A 17,981-nucleotide genomic window follows, 5' to 3' on the forward strand; every position below is an offset into this window, starting at 1 on the left:
CTGCTATTCTCCCAGACCACCTCAGTCATATGCATGCTTGGCCAACCATGTATGTGTTTTTATTGTGAGGAGTGAAATAAGCTGCTGTCAGCTTTTGTCGAAACAAAGGACGAGGCATTTAGAAATCAACAAAATAATCCTTTTTCATTCATATCACTGCCTGCTAGAAACCAGAGGCAGGGCGACCCACAGAAGTCAGTATGTTGCTGCCAGTTATAGGTTATACTTACTCTGGTTCACTCCTGCTTTTCTGCTCTTCCTGTTTTTTTTACAATTGCCTTTCAGTTTTGTTCCAGACCTTGACATCCTGTTTCTAACCTGGTTTTCTGACTATTATCCACCAAACTGGTCCACCAGCCAGCAGCCACTCCTAGATGCAGCTGAGGGGCCCCTTTTCAAGTCCAGATCCCTGTATACCTTAAAAGGTGAAGACCAGGGTTCCCCTTGGACTTGCTAGATGGAATGTCTTGTGCAAAGCCTGTCCATGGAAGCCCTTTTAAGAGATGCCAGCTACCTACTGACAGTGCTCCATTAGAGACAGTGAGCCAATTCCACTGAGATCAATGGATTTAGCCAACTTGCCTGTAATGTATGTTGGTACTTTAACTAGACCTTGTCAAATGTGAGTGATTTTTTACAAGGCTTTGGCTTGTCCTGGCCAACTCCTAAGATGGACATACTGTAGATAATAAATAGCTGTTCCGACCTCCCCTCCATGCTCCTTTGATAAAAACTGCCCTTTTTTAGGTTTGTCTTGACCAGCCCTTAGCCTTGTTAGAACAACTTTACTTTGATCTGATAAATAAAGCAATTAAGCAACTTTGGAACATGATGTTCCAGAGCAACCTCACTAAATAACCCTTACTTCCACTGATATCTGAGGATATTTTGACTTGATCAACTCACAAGGCCCCCATACACTAGAAAAAAGCCATGTGAACCCACTGGTTTCGGCAAGATCGTCTGGCCATGAACACCGACAGACCATGAAATGTGTATGGGTTGTGTCCCAACTCTCCTTTGATGATGGGGCAAGATAAGATGAATTTCAACAACTGATCCTTTTGTTCTCAGGGCAGATAAGTCGCTGCCATAGGTAACTTCAAGACTTACTTCCTCCTCTCTTCATTTTAACCCATTAACCTCAATTCTTCAAGACTGGTGATGTTCACGTCGGTCTTGATGAAAGGGGGTTGTTGGAGTCAGGCACTCACGCCACTTAATGAATCAGTCGTGTCTGTAAAGTGGCGTGTGCCTTTGCGCACCTCTCCACAAATCTTACTCCAATCGAGGACTGGAGTAAGATTTTTAGTGTAATGAACGCCACAGCTCATCATGAATTAAATTTTGGCACAGCTGGGTGAAACTGGCGTGAAAGCTCCAAAAAACCCGCAACATTTCAAAGTAATTTATGACCGAAATCTGGTGAAATTGATTTGATGAATCAGGGCCATGATGTTTCTATGGAGGTCCGGGGAGAAATTTGCCCCATACACAATAGATAGCTGTCAATCATTAGGCCTGCAGCTATCTCTCCTGACTCCCCCTTACACAGGAATACGAGCTCTATCTTCCATACTACTAGTAGTGGCTTATGTCCTCGAGAACAAATGGAGTGTAAGTCCAGAACTGGATTCTTCTCTCCCCAGACATAATCTCTTGGGGGAGAGTCGAGAGGTCCCCCATACACATTACACAGTTGGCCAAGGCCGCCATTTTGTTTTGTCGTGACCAACTCTTGAGCTTATTTTAGACAGATTAACTTCACCTAATAATAAAGGCAATTGGGCTTGATGGAATTCATTGTCCCGTCATAATGTCCTACATTGATATTCCAATACTGATAGACCATTTGGAACATGGCATCATTTAAAGTGGACTTGTCTTAACATCTCTGATTTAACTGTTCTTTTTGTTATTTTTCCTACACATGTTTGCGGTGTCAACAGGCTTGCGGCTAGAATCATGTGGAGGATAGAGAGAGAAGGAAGTGGCCTGACAGAAGGATGCTTAGTCTCTGTCGATGAGCTACAAAACCACATAGACGACTTTGATTCAGAGGAGAAGAGTGGACTGATGGAAGATGTTCAGACTTTTCTGGATTATTGGCCCAATCAGGATAAACAGTACAGCATGCAGTATGTCTCGCACATCTTTGGAGTGGTAAGTCTAAATTGCGATGACTAAAAAGTCTTGTTTATCCCAACGCTGTAGATGGCCATGGTAGAAGGTTCCTGTGCAACCAACGGAAGACCTCTTCAGGTGGCCATACAATTCATCAAGATCAAAAGACCATCTGATGTGAATTAGATGTTTGATTTAGGTTTGTTTGACAGATGTCGTGGAAGGGGAGAAAGGATTTGGTACGTTGCATATCAGCATACTCAATCCTTTGTTCTCAGAGGAGATAAACAGCAAATTATTCCTCCTACTCCTTGAAAATGTATAGACGCTTGGCAGCACCAAGCGTGCATGTGCATAGGAAGATCAGGAAAAAGCTGTCGTTCTTCTGACAGCTACTGAAGGTGCACGGCCTTCTTTGCTCTTTAGATGCTAATTTGAGAAAACAGTGGTGCCCTCATATAACGACCATCATATCTAGATTGGAAAAACTTCTCAAAAAGGGCATCTGTGTGTTTGGACCTGATTTAAGTTATATGCACACGACCATGTAATGAATCTGGACGCTACAGATTTTTGCACGGCAGTCTTGATGAAGAGTGTGCCGGAGTGATGAGACGCACCAGATCCCGACATTACGACCATGAGCATTGTACTGCTGTGATCCAACATCTAGATGAGAAAATGCCACTGGATGCCAGTAAGTGTTGGCATTTGGTGTTTGGCAATTGCAGTAATTTTTGTAGGCCGGTACTGTTGGTGGGTATGTCATTCAGCTTAGGTATTTCTTTTATTGGTCATGAAGGAGTATCAGGTCACACACTTACTTACTGTCTCCTTTTTTTGTGTCTTTCTGTCTCCCCCCTCCGATGTTTTTACATGGAAAGATAAGCTGTAACGGATTTACTTTAAGCGATCAGAGAGGCCTTCAAGCCGTTGGAGTTGGAATTTTCCCAAATCTCTGCCTCGTTAACCATGACTGCTGGCCGAACTGCACGGTGATATTCAACAACGGCAAGTAAGTAGAATATTTCCTGATGAATTACGTATTGCAATATATCATATTAGTAGATGCCACTCTGGATTTTATGTTATATCTTAACTGAAAAAATAAATATTACTAAAATGAAGACTCGTTTTGCTGAGAGACATTAGATGATGCGAATATGAATAAAACAATGCAAAAATCTGATGTCTTATTTCAAGATACGTGCGAGGAAGTAACGAGTTCTTATTGCCAAAAACAAAATATCTGGTGGTTGTCATCCCCTATAGCCACTAAATTATATTTTTAAGGCCCTTGGGGGTTCATTGTGGGCCGGTGTATGGTGTCTCAATGATAACCTAGAGAATATCAAGGGAAGAGTATTTCCATATTGCAGCATGTAATGGAGCCATTCAGAGTTGTAGTGTGGACCCATAGACTATTATAAGCATCATGGTCATTAACATGGTCATTTTTCTTGGACATACTGTACATCTTGATTTAATCATAGCATTCGAAATATTGTAGGATCCATTGTTGGACCAGCTTTACAACTGGTGCAATAGGTGAAAAATTTTAAGGAAATGCAAGAAGCAAGAAAAATCTTAAACCAGTCAGACAAGGCCCAAGCAGAAGGGGCTGTCACCCTTATTATGGCTTTCACAATGACCCTCTAAAAGGAGCAGAAAGAGCCGCCACACAATGCTTTACTCAATCTGAACAGTAGATATTTGTTATGTCCCCATACACATTAGGGCACAGTCAGATGGGCGTATAAATCGGACAAACATCAGAACGCGGTGCTCGGAGTGGCCGGTGGTTCTCCTGCCCCGCGTGTGACAGCTTCATCCATTCCTATGCTTGGGTTGGGAGCGCCCTTAGACTAACGTTGGCCAAAGCCGATATCGATGTGTTTTTCCTACAGTCTAATGTATATGGGGGACCCAGACAAATGATTATTGGGGGAGTTACCGATCCGACATATCCAATTTTGGACTGCAGATCCGTTTGTTCTGCCTGAGATAAGCCACCGCCAAAAATGTCTGAGCGAGCACTTCTGTGTATAGATCGAGATAGCTGCCGGCAAAATGATTGGCCAATTGATTGCTCATCCAATGGCTATACAGTATGTGTATGATGCGTTTAAGTCATACATGCATGTCTGGCAGCACGGTGGCTCAGTGGTTAGCACTACAGCTTTGCAGCGCTGGGGTCCTGGGTCCTCATAATCTACATTCCCTATCAGTATGTCTTTGGAGTGTGGAAGGAATCTGGAGAACCAGGAGGAAACCCACACAAACATGGGGAGAACATACAAACTCATAGCAGATGTTGTACTTGGTGGGATCAGACCCCAGGACCCCAGCACTGCAAAGCAACAGTGCTAACCACTGAGCCACCATACAGTGCTAACCACTGAGTCATCATACCGTGCTAACCACTGAGCCACCATACAGTGCTAACCACTGAGTCACCATACCGTGCTAACCACTGAGCCACCATACAGTGCTAACCACTGAGTCACCATACCGTGCTAACCACTGAGCCACCATACAGTGCTAACCACTGAGCCACCATACAGTGCTAACCACTGAGTCACCATACCGTGCTAACCACTGAGCCACCATACAGTGCTAACCACTGAGTCACCATTTTACTTCTTTATTGAAAACTAGTCGTATCCAATACATATCAATAGCTGTTATCCCCCAGCGCAGGATGTCATCATTCACTTCTTGTCAGACGAGAGTACAGGTCGACGATGTTCTGTAATACTATCACCCCTATCATCAGCCAGATCTTTTTGGCTTTGATTATTTGCAGGGAGCTGTGATATATGAATATCTGTTCCTCTCTATTAGTGAGTTAGTTCAGCACACAGAAATGAAGCCAGGATTACCCTCTCTGATCTTATCCCTTGACATTTATATGACATTTCATTCATAGAGATGTCACCACCCCCGCTTAACCGATTGCACTAAGAAGGGACCGCTGCTATCAGCTGACAGGAGATGCCAGGTGGGTCGTTTTAATTTCTTTTTTTTTTATAACTCAGTAGTACAAGTGACAATAACAAACTTTTTGATACATCTTATTAAAGAAATCCACTTTTTTTCTCCTCCTGGACTGATCAATCATTCTGAAAATTCACAATTCACAAGTAAAATATGTCTTCAGTGAAGACAGATTTTCCCATTACTGAGATAGGAGATCACAGTTGGTGCTTATAAAGTTCTATGGAAAAATAAGTGCTCCTCCTTCCTCCATAGAATTTTAAAGGCACCAACTGTCATCTCATATCTCAGTAATGGGAATATCTGTCTTCACTGAATGCAGATTTTACTGATATGTCCCATGAATTGAGAATGAAAGATCAGCCCAGAAGATGAAAGAAGCAGATTTCTCTGATAAGATATATTACAAAGTTTCTTACTTTCATGTGTACTATTCATTTATGAAATAAAAATTAAAACGACGATTACTCTTTAAATTGTACCTTGGTTTTTGAACATACTTTTTTTTCCCTTCAGTAATCCTTATATTATAGCAGTTAACATGCACTTTAGAGTTTCTCTTGCTTTACTTATCTTGCACTGACCTTAACTTACATCAAGTTTTATTCTCCATTCACATCCAGACCTGAATTCAGCGATGTAGTGGTTTTCGGAAATTGGTAAAAGTGCAAAGTACTTTACAATTCACTTGTTTTTAGAAATTCTCTCCATTTGTGAAGAACAGAGAGATTTTTAATTTTATAGTTTTACTGCTCGTTGCCTCGGTTGCCGACCACCTCTGCAGTCCATCAGAAGTCCCCAGTCTCCTAGGCAAGGAGGGCAGCGCTTACAAACTCTTAGCTGTTGACTCGCCCCCTGGGCCGTGGGGCACCCGGAACCGGGCAACAGGGCAATAATGGGAGTAGTAGTGGCAACCCGGTCCGTGGCTCAGGGTGGTCAGACCAAACGTTGTGGCAGTCTATTTGTAGGGTTTTAAATGTCCAACTACGCCACCCGTGGATTGCGGTCAGGGTTAACCGCCGCTGCAGTGCAGACCGCTGGGGCAGATGTAGGTGTGCAGCACTAAGTGGTATAATTCCCCACGGGAGGAGTGTGGCCCCAGGGCAGTATATAGATGGATGGTGGAGGGCATGATTCCGACCGCAATAGCCAGGAGACGGAGGCCTCTTAAACAGTTCAGGGTCTTTATTAGAACAGGTGAGGCGACCCAAAAACAGTCCCAGTTAGGAGGGGGCCTGGATGTCTGAGAACAAGTGGGAAGCTGGCCCTGGTCAGGGTGAGGGTGAAGGCCATGTCTTCTCGCCTGTATGGCTTGCAATTTGGGTCCCTTTCTACTCCCGGCCTGGTACGGCTTTGCTGGTCCCTTCTGCTGTGGCGGAACCTCCGGGCTTCTTAGGCCAAGGGACATACAGTCCCCTGCGGGCTGGTTATTTGCTGTAGGACTTGGAATCCTAGCAGCCTCAGACACCAAGTCCGGTAGATCAGTTTCTCTCTCAGCCAGGACAGGCTCACGTCGCCTTCCGTCCCTGGCTCGTGGCTCCTCTGCTGCCACACGACCTCCTCAGCTACAGCTGAACTGACTCTCCCTTCTCTGGGACGCCTCTCACTTCAGAGACAGGTCGTCCAGCTCTCTCTAACCCTGCCCTCAGTTCCAGCTTTTTTAGCGGCAGCCTGCTCCCCCTACTGGCTTGGGACAGGAGGTGCTGCATGCTAATGGTCCCTGACCAGAGAACCTCCCCCCTGCTCTCAGACACAGCCTTTAACTATTTGTGGCATCCAGGCCTGGGGTGACACACTGTACAGCTCACAAGTGTCGTTTGACCCAGCTGCATTCAATGCCCATTGAGCTCCTCTGATACTACAGAGGCCAAACTACATTGGAGAGTGAACAGTTCGAGCCACAGCATGGCCATGCCGTTGGCCCAAACTGTCAATCATCAGGAGCCCACCACCCTACTTACTTCTTCCCCAGGAAGCTGAGAGTCAGGGGAGCACTGTGCTCCTGATGAAACAAGTTGTGATAGCCCTTGTAAGTCCAAGTCTCATGGGATGGTTGTCAATCTCAGGTTCTGGACCACCAGGAGGTCTAGAAGTCTTTTGCTACATAAGTTGACAGGGCAATGGTATTGGGCCCAGGGTCTTCCAGTTACACTTCTGTTTTTGATAGTTAAACATTTTGGACCAAGCATACTTGAAAGCAGGGTCCTTTTTCAGTCTTCCCCTTGTTTTACCCCTCATCGATCTGCTGTAATCTCTGGGCTGAATCCACTCAATATTTTATTTTCCAAAAATTATTTGCCAAAAAAGAACCATTTTTCATCCATGTGTTGAGTCTGATTTTCATCTGTTTTTGGTCCTCATGTGTCCTTTTCTACCTTCCAAGTGTCATCCGTTTTTCTTGTACGAGAAGAAAAACTGATGGAGGTTTCCCAAGCTTCTCCTATTAGCCAGTGAGAAATGGACGACATCCGTGTGTGGTCTATTTGTTATGTGGACACATTTACTTGGACATATCTCCACTGCTATTTTTCGATCCACAAAAAAACGGACAATTGAAACTAAAATGGATGTAAAAACAGTACTATAATGAGGAAAAAAAGAGAGAAAATGTCCCATAAATGGAGTTTGTGAAGCTCCCTGTGGATTGAACTCTTTTATTGAAGGTGCCAAATGGATACAACGCGTTTTGAGGATGAACCTCCCCCCTTCATCAGGTATAAAAAAAACAGTAAACTCTCACGAGATACTTATAGCTGTTTGAAATTATCACCTTTACAAGGGCGTAGGTCAAGACGTTATGGTCCAGGACCGCTCATTGTAGCAAGGCTTAATAAGCTAAAAGTACACAACCATAATGTAAAGTGTAGCGCCCCGAGGGCTCGGCCGCTACAGGGGTATTGCACCTCTGCCAGAGGTGTGATATTCCACTCCCGGGTAAGGATGGAGAATGGACCAGGGCTCAGTTAGCTGCATGCAGCACACACACCCCATTTCTCAGGGACAGCTCAACGGTGCTCCCACTAGACAGAAGTGCAGGCACGACCGACCATGTCCCTGCTGGAGTGGGGAGGGGGGTGGAACACCCAGTGCTGTAGGGGCAGATAGGGGGCGGTTCCTGAGCGTAGCTAGGAGCTCATTGGTTGCTGGTCACCTGGGCTCATGGTCAGAGGGAGGTATAAAAGGTGGGCACCATCTTAGATCAGTGTTCAGTCTGTGAGGAGAGGAGAGCTGACAGGGAGCAGCAGCTCAGGCTGAGTGCTGCTCCAGAGGCAGGCCTAGAGAAGAGGCCGGGGCCTGAGAGGAGAAGGAGAAGTGGGCCTAGAGAAGAGGCCGAGGAGGAGGTGAAGGGGAGCTGAGATTCTAGCTCATCTCAGCTCCAAGAGAAAGGAAAAGGAGCAGAAAGGAACTGCAAAGAAGGAGAGACAGAGAAACAGAAGGGCTCAGGAACAAGAAGGTGGAAGGGACCCTAAGAACCCACGAGAATCCAGGGTGAAGGGTCAGGCAGATTAAGGGTACCGGATCCCAAGTTGGTGGAGGAGAAACAACCCTCAGCCAAAGACCGGTCGTCGTGATCATATATTGGTGCGACACCTCATCAAACCTGCTAGGAAGGCACCATATAGGACAGCGGAGGACGGGGCCCACGTTTAACCGCACAGGTCCGCGGCAGCTGGACAAAAGTGGGTCACTGGTGAGGCAGGCCAGAGAAAGGATAAAAGGGGGTCCTGTGCCATGCTCCTGAACTGCCTGGGAGTTGACCGAGCCCCACACCTGGTGGACGCAGCACGGCTCGGGCAGTCATTGCCAGCTGAAGTGACTTAGATATTAACCGTGAGTAAAGACGCTGGACTGCAGTACGTTGTCTGTGTGCTTTTTCGCTCCTCCGGCACTACCGGTACTGGGACTCTCACTACCATCACTCCCACCATCCACTACACTGCCCTGGGGCTGCACTCTTCCCGTGGGGAGTCACATCACCTCAGCTGCACCCATCATCAGCCCCAGCGGTCTGCAAGCAGCGGCGGTTCCTAATAACCGCAAATCCACGGGTGGCGTAGTCGGACATTATCTAAAGCACGTAGCAGACTACCATTGGCCTGACCACCCTGAGCCGCGGGACCGGGCCGCCACTACTACTACCCCCATCGTTCCCCTATCGCCCGGATTCGCGTGCCCCACGGCCCAGGGGGCGAGTCATAAAGCAATCAGTAGAACTTTAAACAAATAATACATTGTGTACCACAATCATTAATACACGATGATAGAAAGGATATTTTGCATACAAAATGCTAAATCCAGTACAGGGTTATGTATCTGAAGGAGGTCAGTTCATCCCCGAAACGCGTTGTATCCCTTTTGCTCCATCAATACTAAAAACCCAATCTGTAACTACGGAAAACCCCAATATTTCAAAAAGTGTGTTTGGATGTTGTGCTCCTAGCATAGCCATACCAGGTGAGAGCCTTACCACATACATCAAGCAATCAATTGTTTGTCATCTCTCTGAAGTGTTACTTGATTAAAAGGAATGGTCTGAAACTAACACTGATTTCATCCTAAATCTCTATATATTGTGAGGCAGTGACTGGGATTGTATATGAGGGACGGTATATATCCCCCAGAATGTGTACAGAGACCTATTAAATCCATTGGAGTGCATTGCAGTCACAGGCACAGCTGCGGCTGCAATGCAGGAATGAAGGTGAGCATTGACCTGGTCAGGCTATCTGGCTAAGGCAGAATAAGTAAAACCCGGCAGGGCCTTCATTTCTTGGAGGAGGCTACAGGAAGGCAGTGGGGCGGCCTCCTCCCTCCAACTCGGGTTTTCCAGTGGCTCTTGCCACAGGTCCTTTAAAACCCCTGCATTAAGGATTAGTGTTGTTCTATGTTGGAACCTGCTAGGAGCATGGCAGGAAAGCTCAGCAGGACTGAGTGTGGCTGAACCCACGCCTGGGAAGGCTCTGCACCTGTCAGGCTCTGAGCGGTCCGGCGCAGCCGTTGCCCACGGCAACCGTTGTTTAAGGATTCGTGTTAACCCGGCTGTGAACCGGAGGACTTTTCTGTTTACCCGTGAGTTGCAGAATAAAGCTGTTTATGTTGGACTTGCTTGGGTCACTGCCTCAGTTACTGCACGGTGTGAACACCGCCGCCTTACAATATATAATATTGCTATTCTTATATTCTTTCATTAAAAATTCCCTGCCGTTCCTCTACTCTATCCAACTGCTTTTTTATTTTTTTACCAACTTCTTGTTTGATGACGTTTCATTTGAGAATCCCTAGTACATGATGGTATACTCAAATGAAACGTCTTCAGGGGGGCAGAGGCTGACATCGGTTTCAGGTGCTGGTCTAGTCTCTGCTATACTGAGCATGTGCCAGTTCTCAATTCCGAGGTATGTTCAGTAGGATCTTGTCACTGTGCAATATTCTTTTTAATGCACAGTGACAGTGCGCTTCCTCGCCGACTCTGATGATAAGAAAGGAGCCAGCAAGACGGTACATTTAAAAGAAATAAACCTTAGAGTTGGAAAAGCAGAGACCAGTATCGCCACCGAAACCAACATCACTTTCGGGGGAAGCTGGTCTCTATTCTCCCTGCTCACCAGGGTCTCTCCTAACAATGCACACTGACAGTGCGCTCTCTTGCCGACTCACTACTTCTCATCAGAAGTAAGTGTATTAGGAAAGCAATTAGAGATTTAGTATTAAATGAGTGCTGGTTTCGGATCACCTCTTTAAACGCTATTCTCTCTATAGAACACGTGTGTGAAGCACAGACATGGGGATGTGGCCTTTGATAAATGCATATTCTCTTATGCTGGCCATACACACGAGAACTTAAATGCATATTCTCTTATGCTGGCCATACACACGAGATAACTGTCAACTGCTATCTCTCCACACTCCCTTATACACATTTGCCCACATCTCTGCCGAATGTTGATGCATTTTCAACTAGGAGAAAGGAGAAAGCTGCTGTCAGACTCTTCTGCCTGTGACTTACAGTACAGACCAAAAGTTTGGACACACCTTCTCATTTCAAGATTTTTCTGTATTTTCATGACTATGAAAATTGTACATTCACACTGAAGGCATCAAAACTATGAATTAACACATGTGGAATTATATACTTAACAAAAAAGTGTGAAACAACTGAAAATATGTCTTATATTCTAGGTTCTTCAAAGTAGCCACCTTTTGCTTTGATGACTGCTTTGCACACTCTTGGCATTCTCTTGATGAGCTTCAAGAGGTAGTCAATGGAAATGGTCTTCCAACAATCTTGAAGGAGTTCCCAGAGATGCTTAGCACTTGTTGGCCCTTTTGCCTTCACTCTGCGGTCCAGCTCACCCCAAATCATCTCGATTGGGTTCAGGTCTGGTGACTGTGGAGGCCAGGTCATCTGGCGTAGCACCCCATCATTCTCCTTCTTGGTCAAATAGCCCTTACACAGCCTGGAGGTGTGTTTGGGGTCATTGTCCTGTTGAAAAATAAATGATGGTCCAACTAAACGCAAACCGGATGGAATAGCATGCCGCTGCAAGATGCTGTTGTAGCCATGCTGGTTCAGTATGCCTTCAATTTTGAATAAATCCCCAACAGTGTCACCAGCAAAGCACCCCCACACCATCACACCTCCTCCTCCATGCTTCTCGGTGGGAACCAGACATGTAGAGTCCATCCGTTCACCTTTTCTGCATCGCACAAAGACACGGTGGTTGGAACCAAAGATCTCAAATTTAGACTCATCAGACCAAAGCACAGATTTCCACTGGTCTAATGTCCATTCCTTGTGTTCTTTAGCCCAAATAAGTCTCTTCTGCTTGTTGCCTGTCCTTAGCAGTGGTTTCCTAGCAGCTATTTTACCATGAAGGCCTGCTGCACAAAGTCTCCTCTTAACAGTTGTTGAAGAGATGTGTCTGCTGCTAGAACTCTGTGTGGCATTGACCTGGTCTCTAATCTGAGCTGCTGTTAACCTGCGATTTCTGAGGCTGGTGACTCGGATAAACTTATCCTCAGAAGCAGAGGTGACTCTTGGTCTTCCTTTCCTGGGGCAGTCCTCATGTGAGCCAGTTTCTTGCAGCGCTTGATGGTTTTTGCATCTGCACTTGGGGACACTTTCAAAGTTTTACCAATTTTTTGCATTGACTGACCTTCATTTCTTAAAGTAATGATGGCCACTCATTTTTCTTTACTTAGCTGCTTTTTTCTTGCCATAATACAAATTCTAACAGTCTATTTAGTAGGACTATCAGCTGTGTATCCACCAGACTTCTGCACAACACAGCTGATGATCCGAACCCCATTTATAAGGCAAGAACTCCCACTTATTAAACCTGACAGGGCACACCTGTGAAGTGAAAACCATTTCCGGTGACTACCTCTTGAAGCTCATCAAGAGAATGCCAAGAGTGTGCAAAGCAGTCATCAAAGCAAAAGGTGGCTACTTTGAAGAACCTAGAATATAAGACATATTTTCAGTTGTTTCACACTTTTTTGTTAAGTATATAATTCCACATGTGTTAATTCATAGTTTTGATGCCTTCAGTGTGAATGTACAATTTTCATAGTCATGAAAATACAGAAAAATCTTTAAATGAGAAGGTGTGTCCAAACTTTTGGTCTGTACTGTATCTCCAGGAAAGCAAAATGCGTTGAAATTCCAACTACCCGATCCGTCACTTACTCGATATCATTGGTAGAGAGTCTTGATCCCCCCCATATACATCAGATGGTTGCCGGTCTACTTTCATCTGTTCCTGGTGTCCCTTAAAAAGCCAATGAGATACTTTCTTTTTAGTTTTCTTATGTAGTGCCATAAAGCCAATCTATGCAAATGCTTTTCCAATAATTGTGTATAGAAAAGACAATTTCCAATTTCACTTCCCCGATTGATTGTCGGTCCCAGTCCTGGATAATCTACCAATAAATATTCTCAGAGCTGCTGTGACGTCCTCTCGACCCTCCTGTACGTATTATTACGGTAATGTATAAATATGGCGTGCAATGGTTTTAATGCATTGACTTTGGGGCGGTTAATATTGAAATGTTACAGGCTATGTATCAAAATCTTAATGAATTGATAAACCAGATTTAATATATAAAATAGTGCAATCATGGTTATAAAGAACATAGTGAACATAGTGAAATTTTACTCACTTTGTGCCTAAATTGGAAATTGATGCATAGCCACTATGTATATTGTGATCCCAGAATCTCCCGCCCTTTCGATGGAAATTTTTGTACCCATTGTAGACTCTTGTTTTGTTTTTCAGTCATGAGGCTGTTAAATCAATGTATCATACACAGATGAGGTGGGTCGGTGTCACAAGCATCAATGTGAAATCCCTCACTACTTCCCTTCTCGTGGAATCAATAACCCACACAATGTCTCCATTCCCATATCCCATCCAATTCTACCAATTCCTTCCTCCACATACCTCCACCTAGACCTCCATTAATACTGACCACCCCATTCTAATCCCATCTCCCATTCTGTGTATTCCACCTCCTGCCTCAATGAATACTTGGTGCACAACGACGTCCTATGTGATTTTCTGAAAGCATGGAGCATTGTAGCATTGTCTTTGGAGTTTGGAAGTCGACATTAGACAACTTGTTAGTAACGTGGTTCTGAACGACTAATTATTTCTAACAACAATAAAAAATACTAAGCCACAATTTTTTTTCACCAAATTAATGATGCCAAATTTAACACCTATTTATGTCTCAATTTTCGATTGATGAAGGTAGACATGACCAATTTGTGGCTAAAATTAGCCAAAAATTAGTCTGCCACCTAGAGAAATTTTCAATTTGAAATGGACATGTAACTGACCTGAGAATATATTGTTCGTAGAATGTCGTCTTTGTGAAGACCACCCAAAATTGCAATAAAATGTTTTCTTCTTAAAGGCTGGTCTTCCCTAAGGAAAAGGTCCTCTGCATTTACCTGTGGAGTTCCTCTCACAGTGTAGAAGAGCCTTTCCCTTAATATATAATAACAATCGGGGTCACAAAGTCTTCTGAACCCGATGATTTTGATGAGATTGTACAACAATGTTATGTGTATAGGGGCTTTGATCATCTGCGGGGGGGAAAGAGATGTTGAATTTTGGTTGAACTTGATCTCGGTTGAACTCGTCTCTTATTTCATCAGTACCACGTAAAAAAAAAAGTCAGATTTCCATTATTTTGTTCTCAGTTGACATACTGTAAACTAGGAGTGCAAGACTAAGGAAGTCTCTTTATACTTAAGTGCAGGTGGATGGCCGAGTGATTAAAGGGAAGAGTTCCTTCACTTCAAAATGGCTGACAATAGCTGTTACTTCCTGTTTTCAACTACAACAGGAAGAGCAACCCTGAAGCACAAACTGCTCCACAGACAAAGGAACAATTTATGGTCACTTCTTCAGTTTTCACATAAAGGGAGTTGTGCAATTCAAAGTTTGGTATCAGAAAAGGGTCAGGATCTTGTCTTTGGTTTTCAAGAGATATATTTACATTTCTTCTCCAGCTTTGAGTTGAACAATTGAGACATTTGGTTGTTAGGAATACATTGCATTCGATATAGGCCCAGATTCAACCCTCATAAGTCATCTACATGGTCATCTAGGTCATAGGAAGCTGAATAAAACGATACCTTGATATCTGCGATCCCATGTTTTATTCCAGAGAAATCCACATTTTTTCTTAATATATAAATTAGCTCTTAGGATCTACAGGCCAGACATAGATCTCCCTGAGAATCTGCCTCCAGAGCTTATTTTAAATAAAAGGGAGCGTTACCAGTGTGAGACATGTAATGACTGACAGTCTGCTCTCCTGATCTACATGTCTCACACTGGTAACGCCCCCTTTTATTTAAAATAAGCTCTGGAGGCAGATTCTGAGGGAGATCTGTGTTCAGCCCATAGATCTTAACAGCTCCTTTAAATATTATGAAAATCATGGATATCTCGGGAATAAGGTATTAGATCGCAGATATCAAGGTATCATTTTATTTCACTTTCTATGACCAACGTGTCCATATAGACGGCTTAGGAGGGTATATCCTAAGTGATTTTTCTTTTTTGTCTTGTGGCATTTGTTGCCTTTTTTTGTTTCAAATTCTATAAAATGAAGATCAAGGTTTAACCAATTCAGGACCTGGTCATTTTTCCCATTTCTGACCAGGCACATTTTCGGGTTTTATTGTACATGGGGTTTTAACTTCTCTAATTTTCTTATTTACCTCACAAAAGGTTAATTTTTATGTAATTTTATATTTCTCTTTTTTTCGCTGATGTTGGAGAAAGATGCAACAAAAATAGGAAATACTTTTTTTTTTTACAACTTTTTATTTTCATTTTTTATACGACCACAAAGGACCGCTATAAACATATTATGTCCAAGAAAAGTAAAGTTGATCGGCACATCCAAAAAAATAGATAAAATCTTCAATTTTTTTTCCATATACAGTACAGACCAAAAGTTTGGACACACCTTCTCGTTTATAGATTTTTCTGTATTTTCATGACTTTGAAAATTGTACATTCACACTGAAGGCATCAAAACTATGAATTAACACATGTGGAATTATATACTTAACAAAAAAGTGTGAAACAACTGAAAATATGTCTTATATTCTAGGTTCTTCAAAGTAGCCACCTTTTGCTTTGATGACTGCTTTGCACACTCTTGGCATTCTCTTGATGAGCTTCAAGAGGTAGTCACCGGAAATGCTTTTCACTTCACAGGTGTGCCCTGTCAGGTTTAATAAGTGGCATTTCTTGCCTTATAAATGGGATTGGGACCATCAGTTGTGTTGTGCAGAAGTCAGGTGGATACACAGCTGATTGTCCTACTGAATAGACTGTTACAATTTGTATTATGGCAAGAAAAAAGCAGCTAAGTAAAGAAAAACGAGTGGCCATCATTACTTTAAGAAATGGAGGTCAGTCAGTGCGAAAAATTGGGAAAACTTTGAAAGTGTCCCCAAGTGCAGTTGCAAAAACCATCAAGCGCTACAAAGAAACTGGCTCACATGAGGACCGCACCAGGAAAGGAAGACCAAGAGTCACCTCTGCTTCTGAGGATAAGTTTATCCGAGTCACCAGCCTCAGAAATCGCAGGTTAACAGCAGCTCAGATTAGAGACCAGGTCAATGCCACACAGAGTTCTAGCAGCAGACACATCTCTACAAAAACTGTTAAGAGGAGACTTTGTGCAGCAGGCCTTCATGGTAAAATAGCTGCTAGGAAACCACTGCTAAGGACAGGCAACAAGCAGAAGAGACTTGTTTGGGCTAAAGAACACAAGGAATGGACATTAGACCTGTGGAAATCTGTGCTTTGGTCTGATGAGTCCAAATTTGAGATCTTTGGTTCCAACCACCGTGTCTTTGTGTGACGTAGAAAAGGTGAACGGATGGACTCTACATGCCTGGTTCCCACTATGAAGCATGGAGGAGGAGGTGTGATGGTGTGGGGGTGCGTTGCTGGTGACACTGTTGGGGATTTATTCAAAATTGAAGGTATACTGAACCAGCATGGCTACCACAGCATCTTGCAGTGGCATGCTATTCCATCCGGTTTGCGTTTAGTTGGACCATCATTTATTTTTCAACAGGACAATGACCCCAAACACACCTCCAGGCTGTGTAAGGGCTATTTGACCAAGGAGGAGAGTGATGGGATGCTATGCCAGATGACCTGGCCTCCACAGTCACCAGACCTGAACCCAATCGAGATAGTTTGGGATGAGCTGGACCGCAGAGTGAAGGCAAAAGGACCAACAAGTGCTAAGCATCTCTGGGAACTCCTTCAAGATTGTTGGAAGACCATTTCTGGTGACTACCTCTTGAAGCTCATCAAGAGAATGCCAAGAGTGTGCAAAGCAGTCATCAAAGCAAAAGGTGGCTACTTTGAAGAACCTAGAATATAAGATATATTTTCAGTTGTTTCACACTTTTTTGTTAAGTATATAATTCCACATGTGTTAATTCATCGTTTTGATGCCTTCAGTGTGAATGTACAATTTTCATAGTCATGAAAATACAGAAAAATCTATAAATGAGAAGGTGTGTCCAAACTTTTGGTCTGTACTGTACATCAAACAACTAAAATGTATTCAATGTAAACATTTTAAATTGCATTCCACCTTCCATATACATTATTTTTATATATTTTTTTGATTTGGGCGGGAAGAAAGACAGTGCTTCAGACTGGTAGTGTCTCTTTTTTTCTTTTCATTTATGTCACACACTGTGCCCCCATAAGGTCTTAAAAGTCCTTTGGGAGGCATTTTAACATATTAATATAGTCTTTTAATAGCTTATTTCCCCTGTAACTGAGGTTGGCAAATTAGCCCCAGTTACAGGGGAAATCCAGCCTCCTGCCTGCATAGCAGAGCTGACTTGGTCTCATAGGACCCTGCAGACCCTGTTCCCTCTCTACACGCAGTGATCACATGACCACTGGGTTCGGAGTAGGAAGCCCAATGAGTGCTTTTTGATCTGTGTACACAAGTGCTGGTTTATCTTCTTTGCGGGGAGTCTGGCTGTGCCTGACAGCCATCTCCCCACTCTCACAGCTGCACAATCTTCTGTAAGGTGTTTACTATGCAATGCAGTTTTAGATCATCAGTGCAGAGTAAAGTGTGAGCCATCTGGATGTTTATAATATATGGGTAGTCCAAAAGTAATGAATTTTGTACAAACTGAAAAATATTCTTTTTTTTATCTTTAACATTTCTTGCACCTTTTTGCGACAATCCTTTAAAAAGTTGAATATTAGTGTTCAAGTGTGCAAAACAAAAAAAATTAGACAGATTTTGTAGTCCACTAGGGTACTGGAGTACAACCGTAAAAATATCTG

The 17,981-nt window shown here is 43.5% G+C and overlaps 1 protein-coding gene across 2 annotated transcripts in view; it reads left to right on the forward strand.

Annotated features, from left to right (window-relative positions):
- Nucleotides 1-17,981, forward strand: part of SMYD1 (SET and MYND domain containing 1) — a 48,953-nt gene that overhangs the window by 20,675 nt on the left and 10,297 nt on the right. The window contains exons 3-5 of one of the 2 annotated variants that reach the window (XM_073649147.1): nucleotides 1,950-2,163; nucleotides 3,009-3,139; nucleotides 13,401-13,439. In XM_073649147.1, the coding sequence (XP_073505248.1) occupies nucleotides 1,950-2,163; nucleotides 3,009-3,139; nucleotides 13,401-13,439 (384 nt within the window). The remainder of the gene's footprint in view (nucleotides 1-1,949; nucleotides 2,164-3,008; nucleotides 3,140-13,400; nucleotides 13,440-17,981) is intronic. The other variant, XM_073649148.1, reaches the window with a different exon arrangement.

This window comes from Phyllobates terribilis, unplaced genomic scaffold (assembly GCF_046119375.1).
Source record: "Phyllobates terribilis strain yellow unplaced genomic scaffold, ASM4611937v1 Scaffold_1__5_contigs__length_1240528914, whole genome shotgun sequence".
Classification (NCBI taxonomy): domain Eukaryota; kingdom Metazoa; phylum Chordata; class Amphibia; order Anura; family Dendrobatidae; genus Phyllobates; species Phyllobates terribilis.